The sequence below is a fragment of the Euprymna scolopes genome, chromosome 9, assembly GCF_053919585.1.
Source record: "Euprymna scolopes isolate OS-2025 chromosome 9, ASM5391958v1, whole genome shotgun sequence".
NCBI classification, from domain to species: Eukaryota; Metazoa; Mollusca; class Cephalopoda; order Sepiida; family Sepiolidae; genus Euprymna; species Euprymna scolopes.
Window position 1 is genome coordinate 334,599 of NC_136490.1, and position 24,170 is coordinate 358,768.

The following is a 24,170-nucleotide window of genomic DNA, read 5'->3' on the forward strand; positions in this document are numbered from 1 at the left end:
TGTCACTCACCATAAAAATTACCATATTGAACGAGAATTTAATTCTTCTGAAACAAATTATATTTCAAATTACCGTTCTTATGCGATGAACACACGCATACTTTTGTGCTCATGATTAATGTCTGTTTTTTCCAGAAAAATGATCACATTATCTTCAAGTCACGTGTGACATAAAAATCAGTATTTTAAACTCCATGCTGTTTTCACAAAATCCTCATTTAGCTAATCCTGCATAATGAACATTCATTACAAGGAAACACGTTGGAACACTTTGAGCTAATGTTTGTAACACGTGAATAAGTTTTATTTCATATGAATACAGTGATACCGAGTTCTTTGTCAAGTGTCGTTATTTTCTGGAGTTATTTCTATATTTTTATTTTATACAAGTGATGATGTGATTTGGTAACACCCTTCTGTTTATCGGCGATCTCATTCAATTTACCTTTAACAGTTCTGCGGATACTCTATTACTTTCAGCTTCTACAGATTCCTGCAGCTGCAACCTCGGTCTTAAAAATTGATAGATCCTGATTATGAATTTCTGGGAGCCGACTCACACCCTTACAAGTAGTGACTCGACTGTGTTTAATTTAAATAAACATTTAAAGACTTAAATAAACGTTTCAATAAAAAAAAACGTGGTTGGAAAAAAAGAACTTCTTGTTTCAGTAGTCTTTCATTTGTTTCTTAAAGGACATTTTACATTTCTTGAAAATAGAGTTAAGAAAACAAAATCCACTTACGATTATGTTGAAGCAAAATTTATTGTTTGCCAGTTTTTAGTCTGAAGAAAGTAGACATTTTTTTACATAGGCATTACCACATTATCAAGGTCAAGAGGCCACTCAAGGATAAGGGTTAAAGAGTGTACAGTAGAAATTGGACAATATAGTAATCATTAGTAATGAAAATTTGGTAAATTTGATAACTTATATCGAACGGCTCATCAAGAACTTATTTACGTTAGACTTGAAGACAACCATATTGTAGTCAGCCGGAAAGCAGGAAAACGGAAGACAATTCCACATGCGTGCAGTTCTAAGAAAGAAGCTTTGTTCATGGAATCTATGTTTAGGTTTAGGCACAGATAAAGAGTGGGGGAAATTATTGATAGTGTTTACAGCTAGACGAGTGTTTCTTGTGAAAGTTTGGCGAGGGGGGACCATAGATTGAAGCTCAGTCGAACACTTTCCATGAAAATAACGATACATCAGAGACAAACTCGCAACATCTCTTCTGTGGGATAGAGGTTGCAAGGAAGAGAAAAGGACATTTCCTACGAGGCTACGAAGTCTATTTTGAACTCTATCAAGGCAGGACAAGTCCTTTCTAGCAGCTCCTGCCCAGATGTGGCAACAGTATTCCATCCTTGGACGTACCTGGCTCTTATATAGATAGAGAATAGCATCAGCAGTGAGATATCTACCGGATCGATAGAAAGATCCCACCATTTTTCCAGCGGCCTTGGCAACAGATTTGATGTACGTGTTCCATTTAAGATTAGGAGTAATGGTCAAGCCAAGAAGCTTGTCAAAACTTGAGGCCTCCTGAAGACGAGAGCCATTCATTTCAATTGATGCCAGATGTGGATCAGAATGTTGATGATGTAAAGAGAGAAGCTTGGTTTTAGATGCATTAAAAGTAACCAGCCACTCCTTCCCCCATTGTACTCCGTGCTCAAGATCAGAGGAGAGAGAATTGGAGAGAACTTGGTCGTTTACTGTCTTAGATGTGCTACCATAAATGGTAGTCGTCAGCATAAATGTCTACAAATGATGTAAGGATATGATTTGGAAGATCATTAATGTAGATCAGGAAGAGTTGGGCCTAGGATGGATCCCTGAGGGACACCGGCATTAATACTGTGAGCTTCTGATTTTTGCCCCTCAACTACTACTCTTATGAACCTATCAGAAAGAAATGGTTTAATAATTGAGAAGACATTTCCAGCAATACCATAGCTAGAGATCTTATGAAGTAAACCTTTATGCCATACCCTATCAAAGGCCTTAGATATGTCAAGAGCAATTGCCCTAGAAAGGTTGCTTCTGTCGAGAGATTTGCTAATCCTATGCGATATAACTGTAAGAACATCTGCTGTAGATCTAGCAGAACGGAAACCATATTGAGTGTCATTAAGAAGGTTATTTTTGTTGAGATGGTTGATTACTTCTGTATTTAACACAGATTCTAGCAACTTACTCATGACGCACAGGAGACTTATTGGCCTGTACTGAGAGGGGGATGAGCGATCACCTGAATTCTTAAATACAGGGCATACTGATGAGATTTTCCAGGGAGATGGGAAACTATTCTCCTTAAGACAACGTTTAAACAGTTTTGTAAGTATGGACGCTAGTTCAGGTTGAAGTTTTTTTAGCACTATAATTGGAATACCGTCAGGGCCAGTTGCTTTACTGGAATCAAGGTTTTTTGATTAGCTTGGCAACATCACGTACAGATATACGTATATCACATAGCGTGTTTTCTGATACAGGAGGAAATATTGGGGGTTGGCAGCCTTGATCGCAAAGGGTAGAATTAGCTGCAAAGTTCTTGACAAAGAGTTTGGCTTTGTCTGATGCTGACGAGATTACCTCATGTCCATTGATAATAGTTGGGGTGAAGCACACGCTTCTGTTCAGGATTGTTTGCTATTTGCCAAAACTGGTGGGAACCAAGCCGCTGTTCAGCTACTTTGGACTTAACAGATTGAGCATACAACTCTCTTGCATTCTTTATTACTTTCTTACAATGGTTGCTGGCAGTCCTGAAAGCGGCTTTAGTTTCCATACATCTATTACGTTGGAAACAGTGGAAAAAGTGATTTCTGTGCGCAATGGCAGCAGCACATTCTGGAGAGAACCATGGCTGGCTGTTAGGTTTTTGCTGAAACTTTTTCGAGGGTATGAAACGGTCAGGTCTAATACTATAGAGGACACATCCTTTTTAAACATGTAATGCAGAGGTAGATCAGATATAAATGTACGGAAGCTATCCCAGTCAGCCTTAGTGTATCGATATACTGTACGATGGAGAGGTACATCTGGGGACTTATTACATTTCATTTTTATCTTAATTGATACAACAGAGTGGTCGGAAGATCCAAGAGGCGACAGAACAAAAACTGAACATAGTTCAGGGCAAGTTGTGAGAAAAAGGTCTAGTAGGCTTGCATACTGGCCGTCATTGTCAGGCACATGGGTGGGTTCCTGAACAATCTGAGTGAGGCCATAGGCAATGGAGAAATCATGACAGAACCTCCCCTTATCATCGGTCTTGTAAGAGTGGGTCAACCATTCGACGTTGTGAACATTGAAGTCACCACATACGTGAATGTTAGCTGAAGGATAAGCAGATAGGACTTGGTCAATTTTCTCAGATATGCTTTGAAAGATAGTAACTCTGCTGTTATGGGGGCGATAGAGAGTAAATATAAATGCCGTAGTGTGAGCTAAAGCAACCCGGAAGTACATATAGGGTAAGTTAGGATCTTCCCGGGAGATGTCCCTACCACATGGAAAGCTATCCCTTATATAGGCACATATTCCATGCCCATGGCGATCTTGGGGGTCAGATTTAGAAGTTAAGTTAGAGTATCCTTTAATTGCGAACTCTTCTAGGGAAATAGCCTGTCCAATGCCAGTTTCACTTAAAAATAAAAGGTCTGGTTTAGTCTCCTGTAATTGGGTTTCAACCTCTGGAAGGTTAGAACGTAGACCCCTGATGTTGGAGAAGGAGACATGGTAGTAGGGGTCTACGTTGGAAGTTGGAGAACCGGGTTTAATTGTGTATTTTTTCTTGAAACTTGTCATGATGAAATTTTGGAATTTGTGGACTAGGTCGTCAGATTTACTTAGAGCAGGACAGAGAGGGGAAACTAAGAGAGAAAAAGAAACGAAGAATTTTTTTATTTTTTTTTATTTGTAGCTAATGATAAGGCAAAGCCGTAACAATTACCCACTAGTATGGCATCGAGAGGCCCCACCAGAAGCTACTGCATGGTCCAGAATCCATTCACCAAATGGCAATACAGTAGCCCCAGTACTTTGCACCTGCTGATAGGACAGCCTCCTTAGTGGTTAATCCAAGGTTCGGGTCCCTGACTATCAGGCGGATAATGCCAGCCCAGACAAAACGTTTACCTCCAGCACCCTTACTAGTGACATGGCTACAAGGATAGACATAGAAACAGAAAACTTCCGCTATCTCTGCCAACTGTTCGTGCAAAATACTGCCAACCTAGAAAACAGCTTTTTCTTCTCCCTTTGTCAGAAAAATCACTCATTAAAAAATGAGGACTGAGGGACAAATAAGAAGAAGCGAGAGTAACAGTGTGATAAAATTAGTATTTTAAAAATATATAGAGAATATATTGTCATTATGTGCAAGTGTTTTCACCATGTCTTGTCTCTTTTATGCTAATCACGTCTTGTCTCTTTGGTGCCAACCACATTTACTCTTTTGTGCTAACCACGTCTTTTTATAATGTCTTTTCAGGGCTGCTGATTTGTTGATGTGTAAATTAATGCATATCTAACTACACCCCCATGATCATTATTGCTCATCTCAGATAACCATTACCCAGGGCTTCCAGACACAATTAGATCACACTACACGCCTAAGCACACAGCCAACCCACACTACAGCTAAGCACACAGCTAGCTTACACTACACATCTATAACTAGCATTCACTAGTCGGCTAGACACAGAACTTAATTAAAAGCAACGACTCTTTTTATAAAAGCAAACCAAATCACATTTCTTCATTTAAAAGCGACTTTTTAAAGAAAATCCAACTGAATCATATTTTAAATTAGTCATTCAAAAGCAATGACTTTTTTCCTAGATAATCCAATCGATTCGCATTTTAAGTTCCTCATTTAAAAGCAACGACTATTTTCAGAAAACACAACTGATTCGCATTTTAAATTCTTCATTTAAAAGTCACAAATTTTTTCTAGAAAATGCTACTGAATCGAATTTTAAGTCCTTCATTTAAAAGCGACGACTTTTTTCTTGAAAATCCAACCGGATTGCTTTTTAAGTTCTTCATTTAAAAGCGATGACTTCAGAAATACAATCGAATCACATTTTAAGTTCTTCACTTAAAAACGATTACTGTTTTTTTGAAAATTCAACTGAATCGCGTTTTACTCTTCTCCATAACTTGACGACTGAATTTTTAAGAACTCTCCATAACTTGACGGTATTTCTCAAAAATCCACCCAAATTGTACTTCACTCTTCTCTATAGCTTGACGCCACCATTTCTCTAAAATCTGATTTGAATTGTTCCTCTAAAATCCGATTCAAATTTTCTCCATAACTTGATGACGGTATTCCTTAAGACAGTATTTCTAAAATAAAATCTCCAAAACTAGTCGACAATATTTTTTATAAAATCCGAATCATATTGTACTTCTCCATTAATTGATGATAGTATTTCTTAATATCTTAATATGCTAAAATCACAATGACTAATGTATACCTATTAACCCTTATCCTCGAGTGGCCTCTTTGCCTTGATAAGTGGTGACACCCATGTAAAAAAAAAAAAATATCATTCCATTGTTATGAAAGCTGCTGATATGTTTACCGAGCCGCACCTTTCAATCATAGTGGCAGGACTTATTACACCTTGGTTAATTTGCACAGCTAGTCAACTCTAGATCCTCCAACCATTCCATTATTGGAGTGTTCGTTGCCACGCCACTGAATACAGAGATTAGCCGAATGTCAAATTGCCTTAACATGGTAGTTCTAATAAAACCAAAATAGCTTGTGGTAAAATTAGGATTCAAAAATATATAAAAAAAATATTGCTATCATGCACACTTTTCACCATGCCTCATCTATTTTGTGCTAATCATTTCTGGTCTCTTTTGTGCTAACAACGTCTCTCTTTTGTGCTCACCACATCTCTTTCAAACTAACCACATCTTTTTATAGCGTTTTTTAGGACTGCTGATTCATTGATATGCAAATTAATGCATATCTAACTACACTATAAAAGAATAAAAATGTAACTGTTTCAACAATAACTACAATTCTCTTTTTAAGTAGTTTGATTTTATGGCATCTTTATATCTTTTGAACATTCTTTTCACTACCAGTTCAGAAACATGTAAAATGAAAAAGAAAGAACTGACATCAATATCTGATTAATCATAGATATGCAAAAATTGAACTCAAGTAGATGTTCACAAAAACTAAGAAGCTGGGGTAACTTGTGATATATTTGTAGTTGATATACATCGATTTGCATTAGCTGCACTAAAGAGGTTATAAAAAGACTGTATGCAAGAGAATGGCGCCAGGTAGTTGGCAGCAAATACAAGACGATGTTGTAAGCATGCTGTCAATTATTTTTTTCTAATGAGATGTCAAGCTAATTTATCAGAAATGTAAAGCTGATATGACAATCAGATTTTATTGAAAGTGTCGTCGTGAAGTGGAGAGATTAAAATAGAATTTAGGTTGGAAAGCATCATCATGAAATGAAGGTTGAACTTTATAAAAAGACTTTTAAGATGTGCATCCTTAAGTCATGAGAAGGATTATGTTACAATTCGAGCTAAACTTTCAGAATTGGTGTCGTTGTATTGTGTGAATTAGTTGTCTAGCCGTGTAGTGTGAATTAGTTGTGACTAGCTGTTAGTTGTGACTAATCATGTAGTGCAAGTTAGTTGTGACTAGCCATATAATGTTAGTTGTGACTAGTTGTATAGTGTGAGTTAGTTGTGACTAGTCATATAGTATGAGTTAGTTGTGACTAGCCATATAGTGAGTTAGTTGTGAATAGCCTTGTAGTGTGATTTAGTTGTGAATAGCCTTGTAGTGTGATTTAGTTGTGACTAGCCATGTAGTGTGATTTAGTTGTGACTAGCCATGTAGTGTGATTTAGTTGTGAATAGCCATGTAGTGTGATTTAGTTGTGAATAGCCATGTAGTGTGATTTAGTTGTGAATAGCCATGCAGTGTGATTTAGTTGTGAATAGCTGTGCAGTGTGAGTTAGTTGCGATTAGCCATGTAGTGTGATTCAGTTGTGACTAGCTTTTATGCCTCGAAGACCTGAAGATGTGTCGATCTGAGCATGGGTTTATGTGAGATTATCTTTAAGGAACATGAGGGCATGTAGTTTGATATGCATTGATTTGCATGTCAATGAATTAGCTGCCCTAAAAGACATTATAAAAAGACTCTAGGTGAGAGGAAGGCAACAAATAGAACAAGACGGAATTAAAATATACTGAGCATGCTGTCAAATAGTTTTTTGAGATTACAATACTTAATGACCTACTTAAATTGATCGACTTTAGATGGCATATTTCTGTGTCTGTGTGAGAATTTTTAGACAAAAACATTATTTCAGTTATTTAATCAAAAGTATGACAAACGTGCGTAGCTCTTTCATGTTCATTTTTTTATTATAAATGATTTACGATCCCTTTGGAGCCTCAGAAGGCTTTGACAGATTGATATATATTTCAACAGTTGTGATAATAATTTTCTAATTAATCCTAGTAATTATTATAATTTTTCCCAGGGCATTGCAGCCTCTAGAAAACTTGTGCCCCCTCGCAATTATGGGGTCTTTAAGAGCCATAATTATAGCTCTGTCTAAGAGCAAGAGACTAGTGACAGATGCACCAGACCAGATCTAGTACCAATACTTTATTGTTTATGCATGGGAGAATGGTGACTTTGTAGAGATATAAGATACTCTGTGTAATTTTATAGGATGGTAGAGAAACCCCACCTTTTTTGTAGCTTCTTGGCAATGTCTTCAGTGTATTTGTTCCAATTCATGTTGCCTGTGCATTTTAACACAAGGAGTTTGAATGAAGAGCTTTCAGGTAGCATATTATTAGTTATGGCAAACAGTAGTTGAGAAGGGTTTTTGTAATTATTAAAAGAAACAAACTCTGTCTTGGCAGCATTGAATATTACCATCTATTTATGTCTCAATTCCACAACAAACTGGAGGTTTTCCTTAGATGTGGTCATTGGTTTTCCCCTAGTGTCTATTAAAGAACATGGGGTCATTAGCAAATATACTTATCTCGGAGACAATTTTATTAGGGAGGTTATTTTTAAACATCAGGAATAAGAGTCTAAGGATCAACCTTTGTGGCACACCCGCATTTATGTCATGTTGCTTTGATATGCTACCATTGACAACAACCTGGATTTTTCTCATCTAAGAAGGATTTGATTATATTAAGTATTCGTTCAGATATACCATATGATTTAATTTGTATGAGATCCTCATACTCTGTGAAAGCCTTTACATATATGTATAGGGTTACTACCCTGCTTTATCCAGTGCCGTTCATACATTCAGAGATTGCAGTTAGGATATCTGCAATAGAACGAGTTTGTCTAAATCCATATTGTCAGTCGGACAGAAGTTTAGTATCTATGAGGTGGTGGACTAGTGCTTGATTGCTTAAGAACTTAGATTTTGGTGAAGAGAGGGAGGAGAGTAGTGGGGCGATAATTCAGTTGATCAGTTCTTTCACCAGAATTCTTTTCCATCAGTCAAAGAAGTAAGATTTGGTAAGGTATTTGCTGAAGAGTTTGAAAAGAACTGAGCAACCTCAGCAGAGGATTTTTTAAAAATAGTATAGCAGTGATAAGACCACTCAAAACTGAGGAGAGGTAATTTTCAGATCATTGAATGTGACTTTTGTCCACAAGGGAACTTTGGATAGGAATGGTTTGTTGGGTCTATAGTGGAGTTGGAAGCAAACCACCAGATGACCGGGTTAACCTTCTCAGCCGCCATGTAAACAACCTTATGATTGTTCGATTGTGGATTGCCCATTATTTTCTACACTGTTATAAATTTTCCAGAAATCATGAGTTCTTAATTTCTGTGACTCAATGCATTTTCTGGTGATTTCAGTACTCCTGTTCTTGGCTGTGGCTATTTCACTATTATAACTATTTCTAGCTTCTAGATACTTTTGTCTATTTGTACTGGACTTATGTTGGATAAATTTACGGAATGCATGCTGCCTTTGAGCAATGGCAGCTACACAAATAGAACTAAACCATTGTGGATAATGGAGTTTGCTATAAAACTTCTATGTAGAAACGTGCTTCAATTGTTGTTATATTCCATTCAGTAGCCTCAAACACTATCCCATGGAAAGAGAGAAGATACTCTTCCATTGAATATCTGATGTGATACCTGCTGACTTTGTATTCATTATTCTTGAAATACCATGTCGTTTTAAGCAATGGTTCATCAACTTGGGGTTGAGATTTAAGGGTGATGCCTACCAATATCATAATGTGATCAGCATTCCCGGGTGAGCATTTTTTACACAGTCCTCAGAAACTGCGGTCAGAAATAGGCCTAGAGGTGATGATCGGGTCGGGAACATGACTATGTCAGGTAACGGGATATAGAAAAGCTATGTGTGATGCTACCAGCTTCGTCTGTGTAACTAAAGAAACCAAATTACTGCAGTGAATAAATACATGGATTTTGGCACTAGTATCTAGGAAGAGTGCTATATCTATGTTGTTAGAGATGTGGTTGATTAGGGTACTCCTGGGTTGAGGGAGAACAGTAAAGAAAATATAAGAAATGCTACATTGCAAGATTACACTAAAGCACATAACGATCTGGTCATCTGATTCTAGTTTTGATTCTCTAGTCAAGGGGAAGGTGTTATGAATATAGACTCCAAGTTCATGCATGTGCCTGAGTCCTTATGGCAAAGTGGGAGATGACTAAACATATTAAAGTTGTTAGAGAAGATGAAGGAGTATACTTTAGTTTCATTTAGCACTAAAATATCCAAGTATTTGACTAGGAGAAATTATTCTACATTGTCTAAGTTTTAAGCCCATGGGTATTTGTGAATGCGAACTTCAAGGGAGGAGGTGAATTGGTTTTGTTTGAGTGTCTGTGTATGTGGTTTGATCACACTTTTTGTTTGGGCTGTCATTATATTTAATAGTTTCAGTTTTAGGGTGAGAGCGTGCATGATACCAAATATGCATACACAAATAGATCTCAGGAAACCACTGGAGATGAGTTCAATGCTCATTTCCATGTGAAACATAGCATTACAACCATCCTGATATGATAAAAGTAATGATAGAGTAGCTATTCAAAGTACTACCAAAGAGTTAGGGCTCCTGTACTGTCAGTCGAAATACAATAAGACAAACTGCCAAACTGATATCCTCGAACCTCAGACAAGGATGACTCAGTTTAATCATGCAAATATATCTGGCAATCAAAGAGCCCAGTTTTAGGAGAAGGAAATAAAATGGAAATAGGGGACAATGTTCATTACCCTAGTCAGGAAACAAAACCAAGCATTAGATGTCTCTTCTAAGTCCCTGTGACCATAGCTCTGTGCCTGGCTAATAGACACAAAAGGAGTATTAAAAACCGGGTGATAGGCAGAGCTTACCTTTTGCATTAATAAAAGCATATTATAGTTCATTAAGCATGTATTATGATTTCCTTGTGTTGTCAATTCTTTTTGTTGGTATTAAATTGTTCAATGTTATACAGGAAATATTCATTATCTCCCTTACACCGTTTTGCTAACACAAGTCATATTTACATGCCTCACTACCAGAACATGTAAACACAAGTATTATTAATAAATAAAACATGAGAAAAATCAACTCTCGCTTCATTAAAATTTTCTCTTTCAAATAAAAGTTAATTCATACTTTAATGGAACAGTTTGATATTATTCATGGAAGATGTTGACTCTTTTTTGTTTAATAACTAACTCTATCAAATTACATTCTTCATCCTGACCTTATTTCAAACCAATCATCTGCTAATATATTCACAGGAGTATTAAATAAATGTGGGTGTTTAAAATACCATAGAAAATATGTGCAGTCAAGTTAAAACTAACATAATACAAGAAAAGCATATAATCTGAAAATGGAAAGTTTTTTTTAATTATAAACGAAAATGGAATCTCTAGATGACAATCCTACAATAATGCACTAATCTACAAATCAACGAAAATAATAAAATGTTGAGAATTAACATAATAGAGGGAGCTAATCTTTACATCTTCAGAATTTAAAGTTTTATGGAGGGATTTTATGTGTGCAAATTAAAATATGCATATTTCCCAAGTAAAACTAGTGCATCAAAAAAACTTTTTAACAGAAATTCTTATCTAGTAATTTTAAATGTATTCATATAAATCAATTGATCTTAAATTTATCTGGATAATTTGATTGAATAAATTTTTAGTTACTCAAGTCATCATTATATCTAATTTAAATTTTCTAACAAAAGATCATACCAAAGAAAAAATAAAGAATAAGTCGTTATAATATTTGTTAACAAAATAATATTTCGGTAAATCTAAATTTTATATGCTTTTTCACTAGAATCAAGGCAGATTGTCATGTGGAATGTAAAGAGCTACTACTTGGGATCATGTCAAACAAGTGACTGTTGGAAGTTACACAGTGGGATGTCTGTTCACATTACATTAAAACTTCTGTACGTTAGGAATAGCATTTTTTACAATTGTTTTCATTTTAAAATAAGCCTGTTAATAATAGTATTAATTTTGCAATAGGGTTGTTTACAATTGTATTCATTTTCAAATATGGTTTTTACAAATATATTAATTTAAAAATTTAGAGTTTAAATGTTTAGAATACTATCCTGAAATATTCCTTCATGTCAAACATCCATAGACAGCAAATATTATTTCTTACTTTATTTGAGAAAGTATAAAATAAAGAAAACAGAAATATGATGTCTATGGTTGAGGACACAAGAATACATATTTTTCTCATGATTCCCTTGGCCAAAGTCTGTATTATAAATATTATTTAAGAAAACAAATACAGCATTCATGCAGATTTCCTTTTAGTAGTGAGATGTATTAGAACACAATAAAATAAAGAAGATATTAAGAAATAAAATTAAAATATTCTTATTTCTGATGTGGCATAACATATTTTGGTATTTAGACAAAATACCTACCTACCAATTGTTGATATTCAGGTGATCTTAGACAAATCAAAGTCTCAAATAAATGAAAATACTGCTCCTCTAAAATGTTACAGAAGTATCACACATGAAAAAATTAATATTAGTTTTACTGGAACATTGAAGAGAACATATTGATATGAAAGTAATATACATTTCCCACTGACATAAATTTAACATTAATTATATTTTAACACCTCAAAGTTTTTGATATTCATTAATTTTTGCTGTGATTGGAATAGCAGACATTGATTTGCTTATTATAAAATTAAACAACTGTATAATATCTAGGTCGTATAAACTAATAAATCATTTTAACAAAAGTGTACACCTGGTGAAAATGCAAAAGCAACATAAAATAATTATCAAATGTAGCAAAAGGTTATTTGAATAAGAATTATGAACCTGACACAGGCACCAGCATAAGAAACAACAAACTTGATCAATTGTCAAAATGAAGGTAAGTTAAAAGTATATTTGTATGGTCATCTTCGACAAAAGATTAAGCAGGTGTAATCACATCATACAAGTTAGTTAATTCAGTGAAATAACATCCAAATAAAATGCCCTTAAGATGAGACTACAGTGACAATGCCATTACAATTACTTCCAGAGATTGTTCCTAAATATTTCTTAGGGATTTTTTCATTAGGCCAGTTGCTCATATCACAACAGGTATAATGTTTATTTTTTGTTATTGTTTCTCATTCAGCTCTATTAAGGTCATAGTCATTTGGGATGGTGGCATCAATAATGAGCACAGTTCTTTAGAACTTGTTCCATATTACAACTTGATGACCTTTGCTGCTTGCCTGCTTTCATCATAGAAAACTGTCACTATTTGATGCTATTGATAATGGCCCATGTTTCCGTAAGTTTGATGATCTGATAAGCTGTATCTCTCCATAGATCTTCCAATGGAGACATTTACATACTTTGTTGAGGCAGACAGTGTAAAGGCCATCTGCCAATAGAATTTTGCATCCAAACATTAGCTTGCTTGGACTCTAAATTGCTGAGTGGCAAAACTTGCACTGCCCACTAGCTTGCAGACAAACCATTTATGAGTAAACCCTGATCTTGAAGGCTATAATGAGTCTTTTCTCATCAAATAAAGTCTCCCAGTGCCTATCAAAATGTAAATTTTTAAAGTGGATTTTTGCAGAAATGACGAGCCACTAAGTTCACAAACATGAGGATTTACATTTTATGCCAGCTTCTCTCAGAAATAAAGAGATCTTTTCTTGGTGCTTTTCCTTAATTTCTACATATTTATCCTAGTTTTCAATTGATATTTTCCTTTAGTTCTTAAATATAGCATTTGTAATTCATTGAAGAACACTAATTTCCTCCTCTATATGTTATGCTTAATCTTTATTGTGGTCATTTCTTTTGTATTGCTGATTTCAGGAAAGATTTTATCCTTCTAATAAAGTATTTATCTAAGTGCAGTAGCTAGCACTAAGAAAACGTACCATTTCTCGTATGAGTTAGCATATGTAGTCCTGTTAAAGGATCTTATCTGGGCTTGGAATACTATGTTATTTTGAATATTTGGTCAGGGATTATTGTCAGGTTGGCTAAAACAAAACCTGTACAGTAAGACTGAAAGCACTAAAGGATGGTATCTAGCAGGAATTCAAACATTCAACAGCTATTTGTGTTTGCATGAGCATTTGGGGATGTTTACTGAAAATGCAGAATCATACAATTAATAAATTTAAGTTTTTTTTTAAATTTTCTTTACATTTTCTTGTTTCTATGATTAGTCATACTCTTTGCAATTGTGATTGAGTTCTTCCATTAATGTCCTTGCTCTTATTGTCATTTTTTTTTTTGCTGTGAATAAGGACACCTTAACAGATGACAGATATTGATCAACTATTTTAGAAATCCCCCTCAATAGATCTTTTATGGCTTCTAAGCTTTAAAGTGTATTTGTTTTGATTTATATTGCATTTGGTTCTGCAGGTATATTCGCCAGATAGCTTTAAAGCTTCTATTATTACTTGAATTACTGAAATTTTCCTTAGTTTCCAGTTTCATTTCATGTCATATATAAGATTTAAGAATTTATTTCTATTCTCCATATCATCTCTGGTTAAACCCGCATCATTAGATATGCTGATTTCAACTAAACTGTTACTCTCCCCATAATGTTTCATATTACTATATCAGGTTTAATAGGTGCATTTTTCCTATGGAATTGTAGTAATTTCATAGTCATAGTGGATGGTAAATGACCAATTTGTAAATGGTTTTTCTGGAATATGTTCCGATCACTTTCTACTGCGCTAAACGATATATTTATTTGCATATGGTGTCACATTATGCTATAGATATAGCCTAGCAAACTTTACAATTAAATCTTAAGTGGTTGACATACTCCACTTCCATATAGCAGAACTTGCTGGGAGGACTCAATTTTTAGGGGATTAATAATAGACATTTTGTATGCATACTTGGAAGCAAATATTTAAGTTTTTTGTGAAAATGCTGAGCCACACACTTCACAAACATGGAGTATCCAGCTTAGTGCTGTTACTATAGATAACATAACTTGTAGAAGGTATGCCATTCCTTGTATAAGCCATACCAAGGAGATCTTATTTGCATTATATTGTTATTTTGAATATTTCGTCAGTATTTATGAATAAGGAAGTATTCTTATGGCAGGTTGTTCTAACAAACCTTTGTATAGAGACCTTATACACTTAGTGATAATGTCTGATAGGCAGTGTGCATTCACCTATGAATTTTGATAGGATTTCTACAAAATACTGAAAGAAATACTTCATAAACAAAAGGTTTTTCACTTTATTTTAGTATAAGCTCTTGGAAGTTAATGTGTTTCTTCCTGAGGCCAACAATATCTATGATGTATGAAATACAAAGATATCTGAGTATTCCATTAGTTTTTTCTTTACCTCTCAAACACTGATTTACTAACAAATTAAAGAACATTAATTTTCCTCTTTCCAACTGAACAGTTAAATACATTATAGTACAGTCGAAACCTGGGATACGGTGACCCTAGGATACATTTTTTCAGGTTATGATGTAGAATACAATGTTTTTCTGACCCCTGGTTACAGTATTTGCCCCCCACCTTATGGTGTTATTTGATTATATACATGTGTATTCTATACTGTACTGTATTTTGTTACTAATTTATGCTGTATCCCAAGGTTCTATTGAATATCTTTTGACCTACCACATCCTTGTACAAGAATTTATCCAGTGGTGAAGTATTAAACTGTGCTGTTACTAGTAGAAACATCACTTGGAAAAGGTGCAACATTCGTCTCATTAGCCAGTTTGTGGTAGTCATACAAAAGGGATGTTTATTAGGCTTTGAATACTGTTATTGTTAATATACCGTCAGAGTTGTTGGAAGTATCCTCATGCAAGCTTGTCCTAACAAATCCCTCTACAGAGACATTATAAAACGTGAAAAGTTTCATATGTATCTGGGTATGAATTTTAAAACAGAACTTTCTGCAAATGCTGATTTGAAAACTTCACACGAGTAAGGTTTTTTGCACTTGTGCTTCATTTTATTTCAGTTAAAGTTCTTAAAACCGAAGGGTTTCTTCCTGGATCTTACACGTGATACCTATATAAATTGTATTGTAATATTCCATTACATTTTTCTTGTATATCCCAAAAGTTTAGCTTGTAAAAATTAAGAATATTAATTTTCCTCGCTTTTATTAAGCAGTTGTGTAAATAGTCCATATTTATTTTAGTCTTTTTTTCTTCATGGATTCCAGGACAAGAATTCATCAAGTCTGGTGGAGTATCCAGCTTAATGTTGTTAATATAGACAACATCAATTAGAAAAAGTGCACTAATTCTCATATTAGTCAGTATAAGGTAATCATATCAAGTGAATTTTATTTGGGCTTCAAATACTATGTTATTTTAAATATATGGTCATATTTTAATTGCAGAGGAAAGTATCCTAATTCTTGAATTAGTATTAAGATATCAAAAAGCTCTCAGTGTAACTGTGTTTTTTAAAGCTGGATCTTTTTAAATATGCTGAGCTACACACTGTATAGAGATCTAAGATACTTGAGGACAGTCTCTAGAAGGCATTCAAATTCTCTCTTTTCATAAACTTCAATTAGTTTTAAGAGATCAAAGGACTCTCAGTGTGTGACTGTAAGTGTCTTTTTAAGCTAGATCTTTTTGAATATGCTGAGCCACATACTTGACAAGTATAAGGCTTTTCACCAGTGTGTTTCCACATGTGACTTTTTAAACTGAAGATTTGTGAAAAAGTTGCACCACACACTTCACACACATAAGGTTTCTCACCCGTGTGTGTTCGAATGTGGATTTTTAAACTCGATTTTTCTGAAAATGCAGAGCTACACACTTCACATTCATAGGGTCGTTCACCTGTGTGGATTCGCATGTGACTTTTTAATGTCGACGATTGTGAAAATGCAGAGCCACAAACTTTGCACGGATATGGCTTTTCACCAGTATGTATACGAACATGGATTGTTAATTTTGATTTATCGGCAAATGCTGAGTCGCACACTTCACAAACGTGAGGTTTTTCTCCAGTGTGTATTCGCTGATGACGTCTTAGTTTGGATGAAGATGAAAAGGATGATCCGCACAACTCACACGTGTAAGTTTTTTTTGTCGTGTTTATTTGCATCTTTAATTTTATAGGAAACTTTTCAAGTTTTTTCGTGTTTTCGTGTTTATTTGTATTTTTGTATTTTTTATTTTCATTAAAATCTTTCAAGAGAACAATTATTCTCACATATTTGAAAATCTGTCAATTTTTTCTCTTACCATATAGAGAACAACTTCTATTCAAACACATATTTTGAAAATCCTTTAGTTTTGATCCATTGTTCCTGTGAATGAAAGAAATTTTAATTATTAAAGCATACAATAATAAAAATATTTGCATAAAAATATCTAATTACATTTTATAAACATTCATCATGTAGTTAATTTAAGTCAAACATTTATTCTAAATGCAAATCATATTTTTCTAACTTATTTTTTTCTGTACATTTTTATTTTTTGACACTAAATCTTTTCTGAAAGTGGTCTGTTAGTCCCTCGAAGTCAGACTTCCAACAGTACCAATTTTCATCCTGTGGGGGAACTGCTGTATACCTACACAGTTGAAATGGTACCATTCATTGCATTCATCACAGCATATTATTGGACTACCAACATCCAACCAAACACATCCTGGGCAAATACATGTATGTTCAGCATCCATTAATGAATCATTCGTTAATGTAACATCATGGAACAATGAAGGGTTCCGGTTGAGGCAATTTTCATAATAATAACTCTCCTCTCCTGGTGGAGGCTGATATAGACTAACACAGGAGAAATGGTACCAGTTATCACAGCAGTCGCAACATACCATGGCACTGCCATTGTCTATTTCACCACAATCAGGGCAAATCCAAACAAGATCTTTGTTCTTTCCAATAGGGTTGTCATCACATACAGCCGTACAGCCATTCAGATTGTCATCAGTATTCCTTGTCAAAGAATCAAAGCCATCATAGGGTTCCTGGATGCCCAACTCCAAGGAATAGAGGTGCTTCAAGGAATGAACCTGCAAGGAGCAGATCTCATCAAGCCATCATCTCCTATAAATAGATGTGTGATCCTACCCAAGGCCCAAAGTGGTTGAGGTTTGTTAAGGAGCTTGATTGTTACTACGTCTGCCACACAAATAACTGATGTAGTCCCTCTTTGTTGTTTTTGCATATGTTCTCTTACAGTCAGCAGATAATCCTGGTACCAACTTCTTCTAAATCCTTTTAATGCGTCATCCCTGCAATTCAAGGACTCTAAGAGTTGTTTTTAGGAGGGAGGTTCCAGTTGATGAATACTCTCTTTGTCTATCCTCAAAATCAAATGAGGGTTTACTAGAGGGTGTAAAATATGATTTGGACTTATTATTTCGAAACTAGAGTCTGATAAACTTCTGTAAAGCAAGGGACGCCCATTTACAGCAGTTTGTATACCAGAAAGAACTGTCAGAAGATCAAAATAATTATAACTAGCTCGACCAATTTATATAAACAATACTTGATGGTTTTGATCCGTCTTTCCCATACACTTTCATATCAAGAAGAGTGTAAAGGTATCTTAACATGTTTTAATCTTGCATGTTCCTAATTTCCCCCTGAATTCATTGAAAGTAAGTACCTCATGAATCATGTCACACCCAGCCACAAAGGACTTGGCATTATCACTATAAATATGTGAGGGAATCCCATAATTGTTGGAACATCGAATTAAGGCAATTAGAAATGACTGAATAGACATATTCTCAATCAGTTCTAGATGCAGTGACCGCACTTTTAAACAAGTAAAAACCAGGACATACATCTCCACCCATTCTTCACCTCTTAGAATCCTGTATAGTCTACCCCATGTGTAAAAAGTGTTGGTTTAATTAATAATCTTTGTTAGGTTAATTAATAGCCTTAGTTAAATTATTTATGAAGTAAATAAAGAAAAACATATCTTTGTTCTTTAAATAATTTCATTGTGAAAAGTATCGATAATGATAAAGAAACAAATGAATTAACACGTAACATTTTCTCAGCACACACAGACACACATCTGTTTATTTTTTTCCATCTATACACAAAAAGGGCTGTACACCAAAAGAGAAAGACATGTTGCATTATATGCCTTTTATACAAAACAATCAAAGAGTGATAACTCAGAGTGCCTTATTTAAAATACACAATTAATATAAAAACAATCATAAAGGGGAAGGTGCTTTTTGCATCAGTCTCCCCAAACCAGAGGCTATTGAAGGTAAGTAACAGTTTCTTATAATCTAATTATCTTTCATTTGCTTTTTGTGTTGTAAACCTAGTTTGATTGTTTTAGACAAGCTTTTTCATCTTTTACTGTGGGGGGCAGGAAAAGGAATCTCTTTAAAATCATATTGCCACAACTCAAAATGAGGTTTTTACTTGGTTTCTCTCTTCGAAACTCATAAAGTTGTCTGTATTACGATTGCTAACATTGTTGTTTGTAGCACTATTTAACTGCTTCCCACTACAGTAAGATTTGTTTAATAAAATGGAAAAGAAACAACAACAATGCAAAAAAGGTTAACAATAAATTAATATCAATTCAAGGAAGTTGTATGCAATCTTTTGTTTTTTAAGCATTAAAATATAAAAATATTGTGATAAATGAAATATTAAATTTAACCGTAATATTTTCCAGAAGTTAACACCATTTTCAAATAATTCATTTAAATTTTCTTTATCTTCTATTTTGTGTGAACTGTTTTTTCTGCAAGCCATCTTAAATATTGACTTTCACAAGCCAATCTTGTCACATTTTAATTTGCATAACTTAAAATTAGGCGTTCATGTATAAGGCACTGACCGAAGAGAAATAGCTCGTTAACTAAGAAATTTATCTTTTTTTCTTTTGCTAAAGAGAATTTAGGACACTAAAATCCAGGCAACTTAGAGGAATTGTACTTTATATCAAAATGTTAAAAATGTGATGATAGTGCCTTGCTGTATATGTGACAATAGTTGCAGAGGAATTGAGGTTTTTATTAAAGAACTCTGGGTGCTTAGGCACTTATGTTATTGTGCTATTATTTTAAATAGTATTTGTTAAATTCAAGTTTTATTATATCTTTTTATTTATTAAATTTTAAGTGAAAGTACAGAATACTTACAAACTCCCCCTCCCCATGTTAAGAATGACTTTCTAAATAATAACGCTATTATTTCAACACAGTAACATAAATGCATAAGTACCAAAATCTGCATCTATTTTAACATAACAAAGTTAATAACAGGTAAATGTTGATGTTGGAATAACCTGACCAAATCACGGCTAAAAAAATTGCCCACTCCCATCAAACTTAAAAATCGAATAGGAAACTCAAAAACAAAATGAAACAAACTTTATTTTTATTATTACCAGAAAAGATGTATTTCCCCTGTTAATGCTATTATTTTAGTAAGAACGAATTACTATTTCATTATCTTTCTTACTAAAATAATATAAAAATCCAATGTTGCTTTCATTATAAAATTGTTTTATTAAAATTATATTTTCTTATGCAGACTTTTAAATAAATGTTTTTACAATTATATATTGATACATTTTGATCCAATAAATGTTTTGGGTTTTCAAACATTTTGTGTTCAGAAACATTTCTCATTACTTATTTGTCGTATTATTTGACTATGAAGAAATTGCAGTTTTTTATATTTCGTTATTTATTTCATTTTCAGTGAAAAAGAATAATTTTATTTTAAATAGGTACGCATAAAAAAAACAATTAGCAGTTACACATGGAAAAAATATAAGAATTAACAATTTTTGTGGGGTATATGTGAAAGGAAAAAAAGGTACCGTTAAAGGCTAGGTTATGGTTAGAAACAAAAACAAAAAAAATAAATAAGTAATATACAACATATTGGGCGTATCTGCATCACTCTTTGGGAAAGAAGGAAAGGATGACTCGCTCATTTATATATCTGAAGCGCATCTTGGGAACACAGGGCATGATGAGAGAAGCTATTTTTTTATTGTCTCTTCCTCTTTTTTTTGATAGGATATAAAAGCTGGGAAAAATTCCCTGCAAGACAAAAAAAGAAGAGTCGTGAATATCTTCTCTTGAAAAGTATTTTGTGTTGCTGACGTTCAGATTGTGTGGTGTGACATTGGTAGCGAGAGGCCAGGTGTGGTCGATTGGAAAAGAAGAGGGCAGAAACAAACTGTTGTTGAGCGAGTGACTCACTCCTTCCTGAACCCCAGAACCGAATCCTGATCGTAACGTTAGAAGCTATTTCGGCATGTCAAGCAGATTAACATGGCTGACTGGAGACTGAACACTCAGATGTTGAGACCCTTCACTGGGGAGGGTGACCTAATTAAATGGCTGGAAAAATTAAAGATAGTGGCAAGGTTGCAAAAAATCGAAGACGTGGTCACCCTGCTGCCGCTATACTTAGAGGGGGAAGCCCTCACAATTTACCACGATGCACGATGAAGATAAGGGAGACTTTGCCTCAGTGGAGCAAAGACTGAAATTAGCTTTAACTGAGAGTCCATTTGAAGCACTCGGCAAGCTTGCAAGTTTGAGGTGGACTGACGAGTCTGTTGACGTCTTTGCTGTGGAGATCAGGAGACTGGCAGGATTGGCTGGTTATGTGGGGAGGAGACTGGAGATGACGGTAAAGCTATACCTAGTGAACGACTTCCCAGAAGAAATCTCTGCGAACATGCAGAGAATCACTGAGATCAATACTATGGAAGTGAATGATCTCTTGGTCCACGCCAGAGTCCTAGTCAAGAATGTCAAGGGCCCAATTGTGTCTGCAGCTGTGGGTGGAAATACGTGCACGAGGCCCCACTTGAATGACGAGAGACAGGCGGTGAGGCAACAGGAGAGGAGACCTGCCATCAAGTGCTTCTGGTGCCAGGGTCCTCCCCTGCTCAAGGACTGCAAAAAGCCAAGACCAGGGGTCACCTGCTACCGATGTGGACAAGTGGGGCACATTAGCTGCTATTGCGTCGCTTTGCAGGACCAGGAAAACGAGTGAAGGGGAGCCATTGCGTCAGTGGTTCCCCCTTCTATGTGGAAATGGCGCACAAGGAAACGTTGCCTCAGTTACCGGGAGTAGTCAATGGGAAGAAAGCCATGGCCCTTGTAGACACAGGCTGCACCACGACGTTGATAGCGAAGAATGTCGCTAGGTCATGGAGCGGAGCCAGGAGTATTAAGACCGTGGATGGCAGGGAGATTAAATGACTAGGAGAGACGACAGTAGAAGTACAGGTGCAAGGTGTACCCATTGGACTGTGAGCCCTGATGTTGGATCGTCTGGTCGGTGATATTGATGTGGTTTTAGGTGTAAGTGCGAACAACCAACTTGGTGGCGCTACATTGAGAGGGGGCCAAGTAACTTTCGGACACCTTGGTGCAGTAGGGATAGTAGAAGTGGAAGGTGATAGAAACATCAGAACGCAAAAACCAGAGGCTTGCTGCATCGAGGACAAGGATTTCCTGGCGAGGTTCGATGGCGAGGGGTGGACGGTGGAATGGAAATGGATCTCTGGAACTACGAAACAAAGTAAGCTGCTATGAGAAAACACTGTGAGGAGAAATAAGAAAAGGATTCGAGGAAGAAGTGGAGAGGTGAATAGAAGAGGAAATTCTGAAATCATAGACAGGGGAAGAAAAAGGAGTACTAGCATTACTGGCGGTTGTTCAACCCACCATATAGACCAGTACTGGATTTCAGAGAATTAAACAGACACATAGCCTGCCACAAGCCTGAAAGAACTGCACTCATTATCGACGTCACAGTTCCAAACGACTTTGACCTTAATAGAGCAGAACGGGAAAAGATAACAAAATAGCAGGACCTAAAAAATGATCTAAAAGCAACATGGTCTCTGAAAGAAATAAACATTATACCAGTTGTGATAGGAGCAACTGGCCTAATAAAAAAGAATCTTCATAAATACTTAGAAGCAATCTTTGGAAAACCAAGCTGTAAGGAAATACAAATAGCAGCCATAAAGGGAACAGTATCTATTCTTAAAAGAGCCCTCGAATATAAATTTAAATCGTAATAGAATCAAGTGTTAGCCCCAGGAAAGAGCCCCTTGATCTCTTAAAACTAACAAAAGTAAAATAAAAAAAAAGAAAGAGAATTGAATGCCTACTAGACACCTACCTCGGGTGTCTTCGGTCTCTCTGTACAAGGGTTTGTCAGGGACTCTGGTATGAGGATACTTTCAATTTTCATTTTAAAGTAAACCCTGACCAAATATTCGGATTTAATTGAAAATGAAAAATAAAACTAAATCAATAAACTGGCAGGATGTCACCCAGGATAAAAAGACCCCTCAGCATGGCAAGGCACTGGGCTATATATGAGGAAAATAACGGTGAGCCTTCTCCTTGTGATGTCTCCAAAAGTGACAACACTAAGCTGGACACCCCACCAGACCAGTCAAATTCTAGTTCTGGAATCCGGCAAGACCAAACAAGGAGCACTAGGAAAAGACACTATAACCATGTAAAGTGGTCTCTTGAGGAAAAGAAAATTATTCACTGTTTTGCATACTCAAGTATGAGAAATGGGGGAGGAAAAAAAATACACTATTCGAGGCTCAAATAAAAACTTCACCCTTACCAAAAGGAAAAACAACAATAACCACAAATAAGAACTTGCTTTCAATTGTATCTCAGAGGGTCAATTGAGGAAAGCTTTTAGTGAAGCAGCAATTGATTACACCAAATCTAACACTGCTGAATCTGCCCAAACACAGTGGAATAGGGAGGAAAAATGAACATTGTATTGGTCAATGGAATTTGCGAAAATAAAATATCAAAAACTCAGAAAGTTGTAAGCAATAGCAAAAGATTTTTAACCACTACTGCCCAAACAAGAAGGAGATTGAGAATGAAAGGTTAACATGTCAGAAATCTAATTTTCTGAGAAACAATGTCTTTTCTGATGAGCAAATATCCCAGCTAAAAAAAGATGTCCATGAAATGGCTAAAAACAATATTTGCCCAATCAGCAATCCCTCCCTATACCTAAGATCTGCCAAACCAAACAAGAGGACACTACAACACATTCTCACCTGACACAGCCCCCTGAGACAATGCCAACAAGTCCAAGTCTTAGATGTCTACCAAAAACAAACCGGAAATATTCCCAACGTGTCACTCCATCAAATAATGCAACATCTCCCCAGGGATCTCTCCCAACAGACCCAACACAATTTAAACATGGGAAGACGTGCCAACAGTGTGTCCCACTTGAACATGTGACGCTGGATGCAGACCAATTGGAGCTAGAGGAAGAGCTGGCAAATAGGATTGAAATAGCACAAGGTCTGGCTGTTGAAGATCAGCCCCGACTGGTAAAAATTAATATGAATAAAGCCTTCAAGGTGCCTGTTTCAAAGGTCAACGATGCTCTCGAAAGAATCACCTCAATTAATGCACCATTGAGTGAAATAAATCATGCAACATACGGGACAGCATGGTTTATTCTGTTAAAACTCTTACCCCAATACCAAGAGAGTAAAAGAGGAAATATGAAGGCTAAATCATATAACCCAGTCTGGAAACGAAAACTCCAGCAGAAAATA

The 24,170-nt window shown here is 35.5% G+C and overlaps 1 protein-coding gene across 1 annotated transcript in view; it reads right to left on the reverse strand.

Moving 5' to 3' along the window:
- Positions 1-279: 279 nt before the first annotated feature.
- The window catches only part of LOC145284413 (uncharacterized), a 33,653-nt gene continuing 9,762 nt past the window's right edge, over positions 280-24,170 (reverse strand). The window contains exon 2 of the mRNA XM_080133172.1: positions 280-16,888. Within this exon, the coding sequence (XP_079989298.1) occupies positions 2,745-3,818 (1,074 nt within the window). The 5' untranslated portion in view covers positions 3,819-16,888 and the 3' untranslated portion in view covers positions 280-2,744. The remainder of the gene's footprint in view (positions 16,889-24,170) is intronic.